We start from the raw sequence: 19,609 nt of genomic DNA, 5'->3' as shown, positions 1-19,609 counted from the left end.
TGAGCAACAAAGAACCTGTCAGAAGAGTAACTACAGGCAACACCTCAGCCCATCTAATCCCTCTGGCCAAAATTACAAGGAGGACAGTGATGTGTGTGCCTTTCCAATCCCTAACCACTACATAAACTAACCACTCTGTTTAGAGAAGAAAAGATTTATCCTTAACACAGTTGAGGTTTATTAGGTCCTCTACACAAACCGTGATCCACACTGAGACCACTGGAATGTGCTCTAGGACCAGTGGCATAAACTTTACCTTTTGTATATTTCTGGGTTACAAAGGAGCAGCAGTAGTCTTATCACCCCAAAATTTTATCCGCCAGGAATTGATCCTACCTGAGTCTCTGTTGTATCCCTCCACAGCCGTGGTGTAACTTGGATATGTCCCTTAGCCTCTCTGAACTTCAGTTTTGTCATCTCTAAAACCATGGACTTACAGCTGAGGACCTCTGAGTCTTTACAATTAGTACCTCTGTGGCTTCTCTCTCTAAAATTACTGTTGAAAGTTGTTTCAGAAAATGCTACGAAGCAGCATTAGATACCTCCTTCCTCCTCCAAGGGTCATAATGAGTCTTAAAGTTATGCCTATGATACTGAAAATTCAACACTAATAGAAAATGATTGATAAAGGATCATATAAGGAAATGTATTTGGTCTACTGAAAGATGGTTTTCTGTCTCTGCTTTTCCTGACCCAGAGCATCTGGGCCTCTCCAAAAATAGTTAGAAGAATATGCATTTCCAGGACAAAGTTCTCAAGGTAGGTAACCATACCTGACCATGTTTGGGTAAATTTTACAAAATCCAAGGTGAGAGGCATAATGATAGGTTTCAGAGCCCAGAAAAGAGAGATACTTTGTTCTTTTAAATTTTGACACATGCATGATATCCCAGGGAATTTCTTGCATTTTTCCATAGGACTGAATTAGATTCAGAACCCCGTTTTTGATTCTGGGAAGTGTGCTTTGCAACTGATACTCTAGAAAGCAGTTTAGTCCTTTGGAATCCTCTGTATCTAATTGAAATACAGGAATTTTCAGTTCTCCTCATGATAGTTCCTTATAAATAATGCCATTGTATTCTAAATTGGAATGGAGAACCTGGTGATGAAGTATGCAGCTGTCCTTGGGGTGGCAAAGGCTGTTTCATTCTTCTAAAAGATGGTTTTCAAAACAGATTTGTTTCTCACTTCTCAATTGCAATTAATGCCACACTTAAGAAAGCTTAAAATACCACCTTTTATTATAAATCATGTACCAGTTGGACATAATTGTGACTTTGGCTGCTTATAAGACCATTTACAAAAACAGCCTCATTCTTCATTTCTTTGTCTCTTTTAAAATCTTCCCAACAAAAGCAAATTATTTTATAGCTGGTTTATAATTGAGTTGAAACTCATCTTTTAACACTGTACAATTCTTAGTGACATGTCTTGCCTTACTGTGCTCCAAAATACAACCATCTTATTGGACCTGGGCTCAAGGACTGCTTAAATTACAAAGTTGTTCACTGCCAGACAGGAGGACAACCCAGACTTCTCCCAGATACAAAGGATGCTGGATTAATATACACTATCATAAGCAACCACAATCTATTTGCTTTTCCTCTTTAGATTCCAAAAATAACACCCCAAAGACTGCCTTTTCAAATCTTCTACAACATCTGCAAAAATCTTTAGTACTCTGTACTTGGAGTCAGTCAAGAAATTCCACCCCAGAAGTGTAAAAGCAATCAATAATATATAACACTGATTTTCTCTAAATTATTATTTTTCTTATGGTTGAGTCTCCTGCCAACTTTATGTTTCCCAACTGCTCAATTCTACTACACTGTCAGGCACATGATAGGTGTTCAGTAGCGTTGGCTAATGAACAAATAAAAGAAATATACGTGCTGGGTGCCATGGCTCATGCCTGTAATCTCAACACTTAACGGAGGCTGAGGTGGGAGGACTGCCTGAGGCCAGTGGTTTGAGACCAGCCTGGGCAACATAAAAAGACCTTGTCTCTACAAAAAAATTTAAAATTGGCCAGGTGCAGTGGCATGCACCTGTAGTTCCAGCTACTCAGGAGTCTGAGGGAGGAGGATCCCTTGGGTCTAGGAGTTCAAGGCTGCAGTGAGCTATGATCAACACCACTACATTCTAGCCTGGGTGACCAAATGAGACCCTGTCTCTAAAAAAGAAATAAAGAAACAAAAGAAATATATGGTGGCCAAACAGGAATACATCACCTAGATATTCTCAGTCAATAATACAAGTGGGCCCCAGCCAATCTTTGCTTTGTTGATTCTTGATTGCTTTTTTTAAGCAGAGGTCTCTGCCCTTATCTAGATCTTAACTCCAGACTCCAGCCAGTCCTAGTGGGGAAGGGAGAGAAGTCCAGGAAAGAGCAAGAGGAAAACGATGGTCATTGACAGAGTTGATGGAAAGCATATCTTGATACTTATTCGTTATGAACACAGTCCCATCCTAGAGTTATAGTTATGCCTAGAGTCACCACATTCAGCCACTGACATACTGTTTTCCATTGCTCTTTCCTGCTGAACTGCTTTCACTCAGCAAAGCTCGGCAACCACACGGGATCCCTGCATGTGATGAAACATGATGTGATGTTAACAGTTTCTTCAGGAGCTCCTCATTTTTCTCTAGTGAACTATAAAGTTAAAAATTAATAATAATTACTATCCTGCATATTAGCTGTGACCTGAAACATAGCTTTGTATCATGTATTGTGGAAAAAAATGACAACCTCATTCCTCTTTGTCTTTACTAATAGAATATGAATGGCTGAGAAGCCTTCTCCATATTGTGATAGTTGTATTTTGAAGGGGAGGTGAGGAAGTAGTGTGTGCATTCTTCCTGCATCCCATGGGCATAACACAGAATACACACTTAAGTAGGTGTGTGCACATTCAATGTGAGTTAAGTGTGATTTGGCTAAACCAGGGAGTGGCAATACTCTTCTCAATGTTGTCATATTGTCTTTGATTCATGCCTTTGAACATGTCCAGAGGGCATGACCAGGAGAGTAAAGGATTTGGAATCCATACATAGTGAAATGGTTGGACATTGACTCTATTTAGCCCAGAAAAGGGAAGATTTAAAGAGGATTGGTGACTGGCCTCAAATACTTGAAGAACTAGTGATCTGTTCCATGTGGCCCCAGATAGTAACGCTACAATTGGAGAGTGGAGCTCCCAAAGAGGTATGTCTAGATCAATATAAGCAGTAACTGCCAACTAGAGGGAGCTGGCTGGAAGCAATGAGTTCCTCATCCCAGGGAACTTCAGGGGGAAGCTTGATGGCAGCGCCTCTGATATTAAGTGTCTTCTCTCTAAGACTCCTGAAATCTAAGGTAATGTGAAGTGGTATAGATGACTTATAGGCAGCTGACCCAGCGTGTGCACTACACGCCCATGGGGAAGGGTATGAGGGGAGAATTGCTTGTTTAATCAAGCTGGGATCAGTTGGAAAGTGTATCTCTCTTGTAATTCATTTGGAAAGTTCTCATTGCAAGGTAGGATTTTTTGTTGTTGTTAAGAGCTACTTAGAGAAAATACGGTAAAAGCCCAGCTGGTAGGGAATGGGAGGTCATAGATGGGGAAAAAACTCAAAAACAAAAATGAAATGGTTGTACAATATGGATGTTAAATAAACTTGCCTGATTAGAGGGCATAATTCAAGAGTGAGAGGAGTCAAGGAAAATTGGGTCATCAGTAAACAGTGGATCCAAATGGAAGGATAGGAAGAGCCATAACCATCTTAGTGTCAAGTTACTAATCCCGTGAATAACCATAGCTACCCTCACTCCCCACCCTACAAAGGGGTGCCATCACCTACTCTAACTTCTTCTTGGTGCTGAGAATAGAAAAGGTGAGTACAATTTATGATGGGATTAGATACACTCCCCAAGGTCTGCGTTCAGTAAACATCTCTTCACTGGTTTTCAGATGACTGCTTGGGAATTCAGTACACTCTGAAATTCATCTTATTTTATATGTCCTTTCCATTAAATTTTGAAGCAACAAATATTTTCAATATAATGAATTGACTGTCACACCTAGTGAAAAATACATTTCCAAGCAAATTCTTGTTAATAAAAAAATTTTTTAGGCCGGGTGTGGTAGCTCACGCCCATAATCTCAGCACTTTGGGAGGCCGAGGCAAGCAGATCGCTTTGAACTCAGGAGTTCAAGACCAGCCTGGACAACATGGTAAAACCCCATTTCTACAAAAACTAGAAAAATTAGCTGAGTATGATGGCTCACGCCTGTAGTCCCTGCTACTCTGGAGGCTGAGGTTGAAGAATCACTTGATCCAGGAAGCAGAGGTTGCAATGAGCTGAGATCGTGGCATTGCATTCCTGCCTGGACAACAGAGTGAGACCCTGTCTCAAAAAATAATAAATAATGCATAAAAAATAAATAAATAAATAAATAAATAAAATCTTGCATTGACATAAATATGGTTGTAAATGCCTTAGCTCCTTAAAAGAAGCCCATGCCAGTTTGTGGCGCTTGGGTGTTGTATTTTGAATTTTTCTATTACACTCAAAGGCTAATTTCCCCTTAAGATGATTATAACAAATAATTTTTGATTCATCATATCTGAAGAAAGAAATGATAATACATGATATTAAGTCATTCAACCCGTATGAAGTTTAGGTAGAATAAAACTTAAATGTATTCTTAGTGGAAACACAAAGTCTTAACTCCATAAATAGCAATTCCTTTTCTCGGAGATCTGGTTTATACTTTTATTTTTTAAAAGTCATCCCCCCACAGATAAGTGTAAAGCCTGAAAAGCTAACTTTAGTGTTGTGAGTGCAGAGGCTGACTCTTGGAGGTATTAAATTAAAACTTGCCATCGCCCTTGTCTGAGTTCTTCACAGAGGATCATGTTCTACACACATACACACCCTGGTTATTTTTGCTTGAACATGCAGAGTAGCATTTTGATAGAAGTGTATGTCCAGCAAAGAATTGCTGGTAACTGATTCAAACCAGAAAAACATTCACAGAAATACCCTCTGGTCACAAAAACGAAATTATTATTTCAATGAGAAGAAAGTTCCTTTGTGATTTTGGACATGGAATATTACCTTCCTACCATCTGTATTTCCTAAATTATTGCTATTAGACTGAATGTTAAGAAGGCTTCAATTGGTGAAAGATCCACCTCTGACTAGACCACACCACGCATAGAACCAGCTATTGTTTGACAAAATAGAAAGGAGCAATTTTAACAATTTAGAGAAACTAACTCATGCCCTTCTAAAACCGGATCAAATAATGGTTAAGTCTTTAGTCTGATATAATAATGATCCTCAGGCCAAACCTGACCATCTGAACAGAAACAGACATTTTGCCACCAATGCACCTCACCACTGCCTACAGTCTGTTTATCATTAGAGAAACAAAGATGGTCAAGTGACATCCCTAGAGTCTGATCATAATTCAGAAACGAAGGTAAGGCTTCTTGCCTGCTTACTTGTCCAGCCCTGTCTTCCTTAGACCACCCCACATTTCCTCCCCTATTTGAAGACAGAGTCTGGAGTGTGCTAGTGTAGAAAAAGCAGCTCATCCATCTAACAGAAAAATACACATTAGGAGAGAAAGGGGAAAATATGGAACAGGAAACAGTTTGTAAAAAATCACCATCTCTTAAATAGAAACCTTTTAAAAGGCCATTGTTGAATAGGTAGTAACTCCCAGGACAACTGAAGGTAAAATAATATCCTCTTGGTCATCAATAGGTAAAATTTGCCTTTACATTTTGTACATTCACTAAAAATATTTTATTTAATTAAAAGGAAACCTTCCAATTTTCTACCACTAAAAATTGGGAGAAAATGACAACAATCGCCTATGATGTTGGAGGTGTCCTCTGGTCTCGGGTCCTGATCTGCCGAAAATTCCCTCCCTGCCCCCAGGCACATTGGCTTTGTAAATGCCTGAGTGTGGCACCCTGTGGGAAAGATGAGGCTTTGTATGAATGCATTGTTAAGGCAGGTCTTGGGGAACCATGCACGGGGACATAGCAGACTTCTGATCTCTAGTTTGCATTGATCTTACATTTAGACACAGATTCAGAAGAACAGACCCTCCCTTTTCCAGTGCCTTCGGAAAGATTGCCGCTCCGTAGAATGAGTCCTTTCTCCTCCACCCTTAATCTACAACCCAGCTTCCCCGGGAGATCCTACTTTGATTTCCGATCCTCACCCCACCAGCTGAGCTTGCATTCCTCTTTACAGTCTCTCAATGCACCGGGTGAGCTGAGCTCCTCAGACCTTTCCCCTTGATCTCTGTGCCTTGAAGGCATCTCTGAAACGCGTGTTTTGTTCTTGCCATTCATGTGTGTGGTGAGGGGGATGAGCTAGTCTCTGTGTCTGTGGCCTGCTTCCGGTATGAGGAGCTTCGGGATGGTGGAGCTTTGTGGTGTTCTTGTTTGTGTGGTGCAAGGAGCAACCATGGAGCTGTGGTCTATGTATAACGGCATCAGAAAGTCATGAGTGAAGTTACTCTTTTTGCACAAGCTGGTACCACCATGGATAACCCGCTCTGTCATCACATGTTGTGGCATAGCACGGCACAGGTGCTGGCTGAGTGGAGGCCGTGGCAGTAATGTTTGCAGCCCTTCTGTATCCAGGAAACCAGCAGTGTCTGGGAGACTGGATCAGTGCATCCAGCCTGGAGTGGTCTGATTAAACATAGACTCAAGAGATCTTTATTGACAAAGTAAAATAAAAGTAAAAACACACCAACAGCAGAAAGCATCCTATAAAGCAGGCAATCCAGAGAGCAGAAAGTGAAAGCATTTTCTGCAAAAGCCTGTGCTCACTGCTAGGACAGTGGGGCTCCTGGCTGAGTGTTTTCCTAGCAACGGGGTGGGATCACTGCTGGCTGAATTAGAAACCCTTAACTCCTAATGCCTAATGACCAAAGATCTGAGTAATCAAAAAGTCTGGCCTCCTGGAAGTTTCCCACAGCCAAGCCAGTTGTGACAGAGCCTAAGGCTGATTTCAGCAAAGCTAGACTTGTGTTCCTTTGTAGCGAACACTGCCTAGCAAATAGAATCTTAAAATATCTAAGATGCAGACCTGTTTGATCTCTTCAGGACTATATTGTAATCATGGATACACATGATGCACATTTCACATTTCCAAAGGTTTCTTTTGTTTTTTATTTTATTCTTTTTGCTCATCCCACATTCTGGAATGAAGAAGGCCACAGCATGACAGTGCAAAAAGGATGCAGGGACTTCAAGCTCTCTTTAAAATGACATTTTTCTTTGTGCTTTTATGTCTCTTATTGTTTTTCTGTGCACTATGGCTTCCCAACATGCTTTGTTATGAAACTCTTTTCCCTTGTGTCTAATGTACTGAAATATGTTACAGTCTTTGTAATGTATATTGTCTCAAGAATAAAATGAAATGTGAGTTTTGGGATATTTGATGGGTGTATTTAAGAGCATTATTCTAGTTGTATTGTTGAATCTTAAATGTATGATAGTGTATTTAAAATAGTGTGAAAAGATTTCAGAATATTTGCTTTGAAAAAAAGAGTTGCACAAGGCATGATTCATTTAAAAGTTTTTAAAGCCCTAATTCAGATTCTACAAACTTATTTCCAATGTTGAATATGAGAGTCGGTTTTAAAACTCCAGGTGTTCCATACTCACTGTGCTTTAACACATGAATAGGAATTGAAGTGATAATTGATAGAAACGAAACATAAAAATCAGCCATGAGATGGGAGGAAATGATTCTCTTCCATGTGAATTCATCCCAGAGGAAAAACAAACTAACCGAAAGTAAGATCATAATTTTTGTATTTTGTTTTTAACTCAACCATTAGTCCTTTTTTATATAAGTTGCTTTTTTAATTCTTGTAAAATTCTTTTAAGTCAGCACATTATCCTGCAAATGTTTTAGGAATTAGCATATAAAGGCCTTACTAAATAGAAAATAAATGATCCTTCCTTTATCCCCAGTGTTCATCAAAACCACATTTTCTAGATCAGTCCTCGACACCACTGGAAATTGTAGATCACACAGCTTTGAACATTTTAAGACTAGGCAGTCTTCCCCCACCCAATACAGTTTCTCATGGGGTACAGGTATCCAAATCTTAGGGAAGGGAGATGGTTGAAAAGGTTCCACAGGGGATTCTAATATATCTCTGAGACCACACCCACTTCTACCATCCCTCCTCCTCTCCCTCAGGTGAGAAGGATCTTCTCTTCTAAGAGGCAGAGGAGGCAGTTTTAACACATTTGTCATATCATTATTAATAATTATTAATAAGATGTATATATTAACAAATGGATTACATTACACATTTAGTTATATTTAATTTGGGCTCAAGTCACAATGAAGACCTTTGGCATAACCAGAGTCAGAAGTGCATAGAATAGTGAGAGCAGAGTTTTATCAAAATCCAGTGATTTCTCCATTTCAATTAAGCACATTTTCCTCATTTTTAAAACAGCTAGCCTTCTTACTGTGGAAACTTTAGAGGAAAAGATTGAACTTGGAAAGATGAAAAATTCAGCTACAGAGTTCAGGATCAACTGGAGAAGGATTTATTAAATGGTAAAAGGATGTGCTTTTCATTTTAGAAGAGCAGAGAGACAGTTTTTTACCCAACAAAGTAAAGTAATATAAAAAGGGCTTTGTTTTTTCATGGATCAGGCCTCTGGTATCTATATTCAACTGGTGCTTTTTAAGTGTATACAAGTAATTTTTATCAACCTGGTTGTTGTTTCATAGCGTTGATGTGTAGTATCTCTTTGTAGGATGCAATTTTGAGACACAATCTGCACCTTACTCTCAATTAGGCAAGTATAACTATTGTGATTGTTATCTTTTACTTACGTGATTGATGTGCTCAATTTCCTTCACAAAATAAAGGGCAGCAGCTTGTCTTATATCAATAAAATTGTCTAGTTGTCATTCTAACCCTATTATAGCAGTTTCTCAAACTCTTAAAAAATGGAAAAGATGCCTGTAGTTTTTAATGTGATGCCTCAAAGCTTACTTTTCCCCCGGTTTTCTCATACATCAATGCAAAGCACTCTTTATGAGCACTAAATGTGGGTAAAGGTACAAGTCAGAGAGCACCTGTTTAGTATATGTGACGTTTTAAATTGAGTCCTTCTGGGGTACTAGTCTTTCAGGAGAGACACGTTTTCTTATCCATGTCAATTTTGCTTCCTATCTCTCTCCCCCATGCCTTTCACTTGGAATGACAACAGTTGACATTAAAAAGCTGTTGGCAGGTATGGAATAACCTTATTCTGTTACCCAATAGCAAAGATCAAAGTGCATGTGAGGTGTCTCACAGATTCAATAAATCAGCAATGACATCTCTCGAGTGTGATATGTATAGGTGGCATTTAGAACTTGGGGCATAACAATGTGTACAAAGACATCATTCTATCTGCACCTAATGTCCAAAATACCTACTGCTCCAGCAAAATTTCTGACGTGTTAGTTTCAGGAGTAGCACGCAAACTGTGTTTTTTAAGTTATGCAGACAGCAACCTGTCCTACATAGAGTCACAATCACTTATGAAAATTAGTTTATGTTGCTTATAGCTTCGCAGCTTGTGAGCTTTCACTAGAGCCAAGGAAAACTTCAAAGCAACTAGATGTTAGCACTTCTGCCGAAGGGATATTTCCTGATTTCACTCCATGTGTTTTATCCCTCCTCCATCTAGGACTCTAGCTCCTAGCCTCCCCGCCTCAGGGGTTACACAGGCATCTTAGCGCATCCCCTCTCCCTTTATGTCTCTGGTGCACTGTTCTGCCAGTCACCAGGTGAAGGGACTTGCACCTTCCAAAATCGATGCCACTTCACTCCCGGATCACCTGGTTGGGAGTGCAGTCTGAGCCAGGTAACCCCTGCTGAATCGGTCGTGTGTCCTCCGTCTGCTTCTGGTGCAGAGAGTACCAACTCCCAGGACGTGCCCCTGTCTGCCCTGGCCCTGGACGCCTCCTTCCTGCATGGCAGCATGAAAACGCTACACAACGCTCCTCACCCGCCCAGGAGTATGTTATGGTGCTAAGCTTGTTGGGTCTGTCTTAATAACCTGATTCCCTTCTGTTGTTCCCAGTGGCCTGGTTTGCTTTCGACCCTGGCTCGGCGCACTCGGACATCATCCTCTCCAATGACAACCTGACGGTGACCTGCAGTAGCTATGATGACCGGGTGGTGCTAGGGAAGACTGGCTTCTCCAAGGGCGTCCACTACTGGGAGCTCACGGTGGATCGCTATGACAACCACCCTGATCCTGCCTTTGGCGTGGCTCGCATGGACGTGATGAAGGATGTGATGTTAGGAAAGGACGACAAAGCTTGGGCAATGTATGTGGACAATAACCGGAGCTGGTTCATGCACAACAACTCGCACACCAACAGGTACCCTGCAGCCCCCAAACCAAGCCTTCTTCACGTTGGCTTCTGATCAGGAGTGAGAGCCCCAGTTCAAAAACCTATTACATAGACCATATTAAGGAAATCAAGCAGGTGGTCTACATTAAGTAGCACAGGCAATCTATGAGCCTCAGCTGAGTCCATGCTGGTGGTTTACTTTTTGTATAATGATAGAGACTTGAGTACTTTCCTACTCCCTTCATTACTGTATTTCACCCATGGCTGGAAACTAAGAATCCCAATAGATATTCATTATAAGAAAACTATACAGGATGCTGAAACAGGCAGACCTACAACTTATCAGAAAAGCACTTTTGGACAAATTACTTCGTTTTTTTGAACCTCAGTTTCCAAATCCATCAAATTAGTATAATAAAATTTTTCCATGTGGGAATCTTCTGAAGACTAAATGAAATATGTGAAAATGCCTTACATTGGAAGCACCTGAAAATAGTAGCCATTGTTCTTATTACGATTCATTAAACTAAAGCTTATGGATGCCAATTTGAATGACTTTTTACTTTAAAGAGAACTCTCATTACTGTGTTAATTCAGAGCACCCAGTTTGCTAAGGAAAGGAAAGATAGTAATCTCCTTGAGGTTTTCTTCTACCACCAAAATATATATCATTATAATTGAACACATACTATAATGGATTTCCTTTCTCATTTGATTGTGTTCTTCAAATGTATTTTTCACAAATTTCCTAGGCAGAGAAATCTCTACTGTGGACCCTGGTCCACCTTATGCTCCAAGATACATTCTCATTAATGTCTCTGAAAAAAAAAACAAAAAAAAAAACAGTAGTGTTCAACCAGATCAAAGGGAAAGCAAGTCAGACAGTGGTAGGATAATTGGACTCCACTGTTTTATCTTTTTCTGTATGCTCATCACTGACCCTTCTCCAGCCTGTAGACTCTTAAAGCCTCTTTTCCCTTGGATAGTTTCTATAGCATTCAAATGTGTATTATTCGCTGTCACTTGAAGTGAACACACACACCATTTCACCATGAAAGCAAATCCTACTGGATGTAGATAAGTGCTTATCTTCAGTGATTGGCATTTTGGGGAACTCTTTGTCAATAGATTTCCAGTGCTATCACCCAAATGCCACACTTACTTTTTCCCTTTTAGCATCTTTATTTTGAAGTGCAGGAGTGAATAATGACATAACCATCAAACTATGCAGAGAAAAACATTCTTAATGCTAAACACATCTGCTTGCATGCAAACTGCTTGTCACTTGTGCTTTCATTGTTAAACCTGTGAATTAACAAGAGGCAATTTGTAACCTGTCTTTTAATGACTATGTACAGTCTGTATCCTGCATGCAAGAGGAAATGAATGACACAAATTCCTGTGCTCTGCTGAGATGAGAATGAAGTTCAATATACCTAGATCTCAAAAAAACAGAAAAGACAAATCTGATCATCCATGTTTAATGGCATTTTGTGAAACCATCAATTGAAGCATAAGACACAATTCTTTGTAAAATGGCATTTGTATGCAGGTTCCTTAAAATCACTACATCTCAGAGTATAATTATTTCACTGTACAGAGAAGAAGCCTCTTCTTCAGCGCTGTCATTTCACAGACAGCCTCTAAGTTCTTAATTCAAATGCAACAAGCGAAAAAATTACTATCCTTCTGAAATGAGTTTTTCTGTTTAATGGATAACGTAAGGCCCCAAATCCAATTTCTCATGCATGTGGTTTAGGTGCAACCAAAGTGCTTCTTTATTTTGACTTTCAAATTAAGTCACTTTGTACTGAATGATATTTAATTTACACCATTTATACAAAGTGTGCAACATTCCTAGAGTCAGAGCTCTGATAGCCCAAAGGCGACTTTTTCCTGGTCTTTAATGTTCGGTTTTCTACTGCTGTGACTCAGTAGTAGAGACCCTAATGAATGAGTTCACTCTCAGCAACAGCAGAGCAACTCACAAGGGCGGATATCTCTCCCTAGGAAGTGAAAATTGATGGTGGCGGGAGGGAGCAAAAAAATCATACTCTTTTTATATATAAAGCACAGATATACACACAGTACCAACAGGTATACAGTATATCTGCAATATTAAAATTTATGTGCGAGGGATGATTAGGGAAAAGGTTTTGGGGTAGTGATGATTATAAACAGGTTGCAAGACACTGGTTTCACCACACAAAAGCGGGGAGCTTCTAGAGTGACCACAAGCAAGTGAACCCCAATTTTTTTCTTTTCCTACAGAACTGAGGGAGGGATCACAAAAGGGGCCACAATTGGGGTCCTCCTCGACTTAAATAGAAAAAACTTGACATTTTTTATCAACGATGAACAACAAGGTCCCATAGCATTTGATAACGTGGAGGGCCTGTTCTTCCCTGCGGTCAGCCTGAACAGGAACGTGCAGGTAAGCACCCTGCCCCTGAGGTTAAACAGCTGTTGCTGGCTGCCGGTTCAAAGGACACCCAGGGCTGTTCAATCCAACCGGAAAGAGGGAAGCTGACAGCGTAAGGCCCAGACCAAGACATGAAGGAGAGGAGGAGAGAAAGGGATCAGCCTTGACAACTGCTATTATTCCACGCCAAGCATAATCATCTTCTTTATACTTGGACACAGAGTAGTTAATAGCACGTAGGAAACTGGAGTTCTCTTCATGGTTGTCTAATGATCATCCCTGTAGCTCTAGTTCCACCTCTAAGTAGATATGAAAGCCTTTAACCAACTGGCATGAAAACAAATGGAATGACTTAACAAAGCTCCAGGAGTGCCTGAGAAGAGGTGAGGGTGTAAGACTGATGCTTTAGTATCATTATCAGAAAATCTGAGCATCTTCTCTGCACTCTTGTTTGGCTCTGTTAGGTCCTAAGGGGTAGAAAACATAGTCCCTACCTACAAGTTAGTTAATTGTTATTTATTATAGAATAAAACAACAGCTTCTCATTCATTCAGGAAATATCTATAGAATGCCTTTAATGTGCCAGGCACAGTTATAAGTGTTTGGGATACATCAGTGAAAAAAAAAAAAAAAAAAAAAAAAAAACAGATAAAAATCTTGCTTTCATAGACTTACATCCTAGTGATAGGAGATAGACAATAAAAAGTCAGCATAATTACAAATGTTAATCAGTTGGTGTGTCGGAAGGTGATTAGTGCAGTGGAGAAAAGACCAATGGTAGGGTAAAGGGTTCATGAGAGCTGGGGTTGGGGAGGGCAGCCGCAGTCTTAAATAGGATGGTCAGTGTAGGTGGGGCTTATTGCAATTACCCGTGAGCTGAGCCTTAAAGGAGTGAGGGAGTGAGTTGCGTAGAGCCTTCCAGACAGGGAACAGCCTGTACACAGTTTCTAAGGCATGAGGGTCCTTGCCTGGGCAAGGAATGGTGGAGAGACTCTTGGCCTGGGGCCAGAGGGGGACCAGAGCCATGCATGGAGGAAGAGCCGTGCCCTGCCAGCCGCTGTCAGAACTTAGGGTTTGACTTCCCTCCTGAGCTGGGCCTCTAATTAGCAACTATGAGCCTCATTCCACAAATGGTTGTCTTAAGATAGGGCTTGAGAATTACAACACTACAGATGACTTTTGCCCTACCCAGAACCAGCCTTGGAAACTATTTATAAAAATTCATTGTTGTGTTTCAGTATGTGCAGTAACACTGATGGCAAACTAGCGCCCCTGCCCTTCTCTCTTCCTGCAAGGAGATGGGGTTTTCTGGAAGGCTGGAATCTAATCTTTCAGAGTTCAGACTCTACACTTAAAGAAAAACCATAAATTACCCTAGAAGCGAGTCTCAGAAAACCTCATTCAGGGATTTTCACATTAGCCATTTCCCTTTCAAAGAATTTCATACTAGATGCTCTTCAGGGGTTTTCAGGACCTTTTGATTATCTGTTGATAAAGACTCTTGGGCTGGAGAAGACAGGGACAAGAACTGCATGAAATGGTTCTGGTTTTATCCATAGCTATCCACTGAGGTTTGAGGATATACAGAAATTGGTGAAATAGTATAATGTCATGTTTTTTCACAACTGGCAATCATCTGTGCAACCCCAGAAAGAAATGTTTGCCCTAATTGGAATAACTAGTGGACAAGTAATAAGGGAAGGCTGTCTCTGCAAACCTGTCCTCTATCCATGGATTTGGCAGTGGTCACTGTTGTGTGGCCAGCAGGCTCTGCTACCTGAAAACCAAGCTTATGTCTTCAGTTGTAAGGAACACAATCTCCCCAGCATCCTTTAAAAGAGGCAGGTGACTGAGAACCATATAATCAAATGTCATCAGGATTTGAGAGCCCGCCATGGTGAGCAGCCTGTTACCATAGGCAGGATTCTTCTTGAATTCCCTTTAATGCCTACTAGCCTAGATGTTTAAAGAGAAGCAAACAGAACACTTTTTGAGTTAGGGACACACCCACGGTGCACTGTGTAAAAGGACAGGGGGATGCATGATGCGTCTCAGGACTCACAGTCTCATTCCCCAGGTCACGCTGCACACCGGGCTCCCAGTCCCCGACTTCTACTCCAGCAGAGCATCAATAGCCTAAGGATGTGCCGTGGAGGCGCCAGCTGCCTGTTCTTACCTCCGCCTGCGAGAGCCACAGCAAGGAGCTCAGCCAGTCGTGGTGGGGTGCAGAGTTGGCAGGAGCGGGAGAAGGAGAGAAAAGCTGGTCCTCTGCAGTCTTCACACCCACAGCTCTGCCTTTTTCCCTTTCAACCTCTCCTCTGCTGTCATGCCTGCTTCCGCTTCCATGTCCAACAATTCTAACCAACAAAAGACCTAGACAGTCCACCACGTCACTTGGTTCCCACTCCCAGATTTTGCTTTTATTTAACTTAATTTTTTATGTAGGTGAGTTATATTTTCTTTCTTTTCTGATCAGGTTTTTGGTGACTTACTGGACATGCACTGCCAGGAGAAAATTCTCCTGCTAACTTTTTTTTCTTAAGCTTTCTATCAAACAATGAGGTTATAGGGGGAGGTAGAAAAGAATGAGCTGAATTTGTAGCATACAGCTTACCTCCTAAAATGTTCTTGCCCTGTTACCTCTCCTGTAGCATTAGCTCTGCAGAACTCAGCTTTGGGAGAGTGAATCTATCACCGAGAAGTTTTACTACTCATTGAAGCACAAAAATATCTGCTACACAGGTTCACATCAGGGTAGGATCATTAGGATGGCCCTGTAATTAGGATAGGCCAGAAACCCTGGCCATTGTATAAAATTGGAAAGTCTCTAAGACACAGGCAAACCAGGGGACTCAATGATTTGGTTCGTTTATTTAATACAAGCTTTGAATTGAGAACCTACTATTGACCAGGCACTGTTCAAGACACTAGAACATGATGTTCTAGACACTGTGGGGACACAGTGGTGAACAGACAGGCATAGTCTCTGCCCTTCAGAGCTTATATTCCAGTAGGAGAAAAAGCAAAAATAAAATAATTACAAATTGTCATATGTACTAGAAGGGAAATGGGCAAGGGTCAAAGAGGCTCATGGGCAAGATCTTTCAGGCTTCCTAGAATGATGCTAAAAATCCACACATTCTGGGCATAGCACCAGAAATGTACCAACTCAATGCCTTTTCAGCTGCACTATTTAATTATGGTACCTGCTGCCACTCATCACAGAGCCCTTCTTGGTAGAAATGATGTCAGCATTCTTATTTGCTGATGCTGCTATGATACCACGCCTTAAAAATTGATAGTTGAAAAAATAAAGAGTGACCAGAGGGCAAAGGACCCATTCTCAGTAATGGGGGATCTTGAGTTGCAGTCCACAGCATTCACATTCTCAGGATAAACATGCTTGTCTCCATTAGACTACCTGTGCCTGTTATGAATGAAAAATCCATCCACTCTGCTGCCATTCACAGCCTAATTTTCTGGAGTAGTCCAAATAATGTTTGGAAAAACGTGGGATTGTATGTCATTACTATGACTGATAGCAGAATAATAATGCATCTTACTTCTATATAGAGATAGACTTACATAGGTTACCCTTGAAATTCGTTAGTTTGACATGAAGTTTTAGGAAAGGTAGGACCCAGAAAGAAGTTCTAATTAGTTGTCTAAATATTTTTCAGTGAGCCAAGAAATTCACCATGAAAAAACAAGAATAACAAATAGAAGGGAAGAGATAGGATGGGAAAGCTAACAAAATTTTGGCAAAAAGGAATATATGTAAATAGCTAATTATTTACTTTTGTGCTTACTTTATTTAGATTATTTCTATCAGTTACAATCTTTTTCTAGTTAAGTGTACCTAATTTATGGAATGGGTGCTATCCTGTTTATGTGCGTCTTGGTTTTTCTTGTGGCTACAGAAAAACTGTTGCAGGACAACACTAGTTTGATATTTGATTTACTCTCCAATGAGACTCGATGGCTGGGCCGTGGTAGACTCATAGTTCCTCTTGTTCCTTATTAAATTCATCCTGCTAATTAGATTTCTAGTGACTTGTAACATGTAGTTTACACGGAATTGCAATTACAGATGCATACAACTACTATACTAGAAAAAATTGTCATTTCTGGTGTGCCAATAAATGATTTTTATGAGAGAACAAAATGTCTCTAGAATGTCTTAGTTTTTTTCTACTGGGGATGACAGTTCACCTTTGTCAGAGCGATGTTTCTTCAGCACAGTCTCATTGAAAAGGCCCCCAGAGCTCTGGGGGGCTTGTGTTCTTTCTCCTGTTTCCTTGGGCATGTGGCACTGCTTTTTGGTTTTACTCATCTGAAATTTAACCTCATGCGAAATGTCCAGTGGAGATGTTTGGGGTCTGCCTCCAAACATTGGGGATTTACTTCTTTTTTTTTTTTTTTTAGATGGAATCTCGCTGTGTCACCAGGCTGGAGTGCAGTGGCACAATCTTGGCTCACTACAATCTCCCCTCCCAGGTTCAAGCAATTCTCCTGCCTCAGCCTCCCAAGTAGCTGGGACTACAGGCACACGCCACCACGCCGAGCTAATTTTTTTGTATTTTTAGCAGAGATAGGGTTTCACCATGTTGGCCAGGTTGGTCTTGATCTCTTGACCTTGTGATCTGCCCGTCTCAGCCTCCCAAAGTGCTGGGATTACAGGTGTAAGCCAACGTGCCTGGCTTACTTTATTTTTAAAAAGCCACAAATTTGGCTTGCAGTTTTATAGCACTGCAAAACAGAGTTTCACTAACTTTCAAACCTAGCTCCTTTAACATTTCTTTGAATGGTGAAACAATACCATTGTTTTTAAATAATTACAACATTAATCATCTACCTAACATTGATAGCCACTAAAAAGAACGCTTTGTTTCTTGATTAAAGGTAAAACATTACCTACAAATATATGGTCTGAGTTATAACCTCACAGAGTAGAATAGTACACAGTTGGTAGCTGCTACTGCTCTCTGTTCATTCCAGTTTCTGCACATTCCTCTTTCTGTCATGGAATCCTTGGGGTGTCACTTTACCAGCCAAAAACCTCTGTGGCTGGCAGCGCCTTCTGTCTGAGTACTGCCTGCACCTGCTGGGCTCGTTCTGCCCACTCAGCCTGGCAGGTTGCACTCGGCTCACACTACCGGCCTGGATCCCACACCTGCCAAGGGTGAGTCAGCCACAGAATGGCAAGGGATGTGTGGGCAAGTGAACTCTGGGTCTGGCCACTGCACACAGCCAGGCATGCTGATTGCTGCGGGAGAGCAGGCAGCTCCAAGCTCTGGCACAGGTGTTGGCTCTGTAAGAGGCTATGGCTGGACCAGATGTACTGCACACAACTTCCACTACAGGAACATGCATCTGGCTGAAGGGTATGTGGTGGCATCCAGAAGCTTGGAGACACCAGGAACCACAGAGCCCCAAAGAGGTTGTCACAGCCCTGGCTCCAGGAGCCCCTAAGTATGGGCTCCCAGAAGAGCCACACCTCTTCTCTCCTTCTCATCACCTGCAACATGGCAAGCTGAGGGTGGTGGCTGAGGGTTTCAGCCCTGTTTGTGTTACAGCTCTTTCAGTCCCACCATTCAGCAGATCCCAAGTTCTTGTCCTGTATCCAGGAAGAATGTGGTACATGGACAACTGGAGGTGAGCAAGGCAGAGAGGAGCTTCACTGAGTGACAGAACAGCTCTCAGGAGACCTGAAGTGGGTAGCTCCCTCCACAGACAGGTGACCTTGATGTCTGTGCAGATCCCAGCAGAGAGGAGACCCAGAGTGGGTAACTCCTTTCTGCTGGTAGTGTCAACGTCTGGCTGAGCCCAGGGTTTTTATGGGCTCAGAAGGAAGGAAGTGTGTACTGATTGATCCATAGGCAGCAATGGATGGGCCTGGAAAAAGCATCATCAGTTCTTACTCTGGGCCACGGACTCGCCCCAGAACTGGCAGCCTGGCCCCTAGGCTTGAGGCCATCCCTTGCTTAAAGGTAGCAGTTTCACCGGGGACCTGCCCTTTTCTGTCCAGGAGCATGACTGTCTCCTGCCACCATCAACATGCCTTCCACAGTACCCAGGAAGTTCATGCTGAGGGGTGCCTGCAGGCCTGCACTGAGCTGTCTTCAGCTCCACCTCAGCCTCCCTCCCATGCTCATCAGCACCCAAAGTCCAGAGGGGGCTGAGGCGTCAGAAGGCTGGTGTGACAGTGCTGTCCTGAGCACACACACACCTGGGGGCGGTTCCAACAGCACCCGGGCTTGACCACAGCTTTGCTCCAGCCCGGAGTGGGCACCAGGAACAAGGAGAGGCCAGGGAGCAGGAGCAGGTACTTCTAAGCCTATGGAGAGAGGGGAGTTTCCCAGGCTCCCAAGAGCACAGGGATGCCCAGGTCCAGAGTTATGGCTGGGCTGCTGTAGCTGCGCCTGGTAGCATGGGGCTTTCGCCCTGCCAACTCAGTAGGGAGCAGGGCTCTCGCCTGTTCCCAGCCCCTATTGGCTCCATCGAGCACACAGCCCCAGGCTCACCTTGCCCCTGCAGCCAGAGCCTTTGCAGCAGTGGCTCCAGGTGGGCCGCTGACACCATCATTTCCACTCTACCATGATACTTTTTTCTTCTTCCTCTGTTGGTCTCATCACTCTATCTCTCTTCTGGTTTTCTGCTCTTCTGTTTACTACCTAATGAAACACATTAGTTATGTTTTACTCTTCTCATGGTACTAAAGTTAATGGAACTTCTGATTCCCCATATTTCCTTATAGGAGTGATTAAGTGATTTGCAAGAAATCATTTTATTTT

General features: G+C 41.9%; 1 protein-coding gene across 10 annotated transcripts in view; it reads left to right on the top strand.

The window, feature by feature from the left end:
- The window catches only part of TRIM9 (tripartite motif containing 9), a 121,002-nt gene extending 104,022 nt beyond the window's left edge, over positions 1 to 16,980 (top strand). For 2 of the 10 annotated variants that reach the window (XM_017849533.1, XM_017849535.1), the window contains exons 8-10: positions 10,117 to 10,420; positions 12,665 to 12,827; positions 14,893 to 16,980. In XM_017849533.1, coding sequence (XP_017705022.1) covers positions 10,117 to 10,420; positions 12,665 to 12,827; positions 14,893 to 14,955 — 530 coding nt within the window. In that variant the 3' untranslated portion in view covers positions 14,956 to 16,980. Of the gene's footprint in view, positions 1 to 6,080; positions 6,270 to 8,796; positions 9,280 to 9,720; positions 10,421 to 12,664 lie in introns of all 10 variants that reach the window. The other 8 variants (XM_017849531.1, XM_017849529.1, XR_001880981.1 and 5 more) reach the window with 8 other exon arrangements.
- The last annotated feature ends 2,629 nt before the right edge of the window (positions 16,981 to 19,609 follow it).

Source organism: Rhinopithecus bieti, unplaced genomic scaffold (assembly GCF_001698545.2).
Source record: "Rhinopithecus bieti isolate Rb0 unplaced genomic scaffold, ASM169854v2 scaffold_29928, whole genome shotgun sequence".
Lineage (NCBI taxonomy): Eukaryota > Metazoa > Chordata > Mammalia > Primates > Cercopithecidae > Rhinopithecus > Rhinopithecus bieti.
The sequence above is the reverse complement of the archived record's forward strand: the minus strand, read 5'-3'. Positions and strand labels throughout refer to the sequence as shown.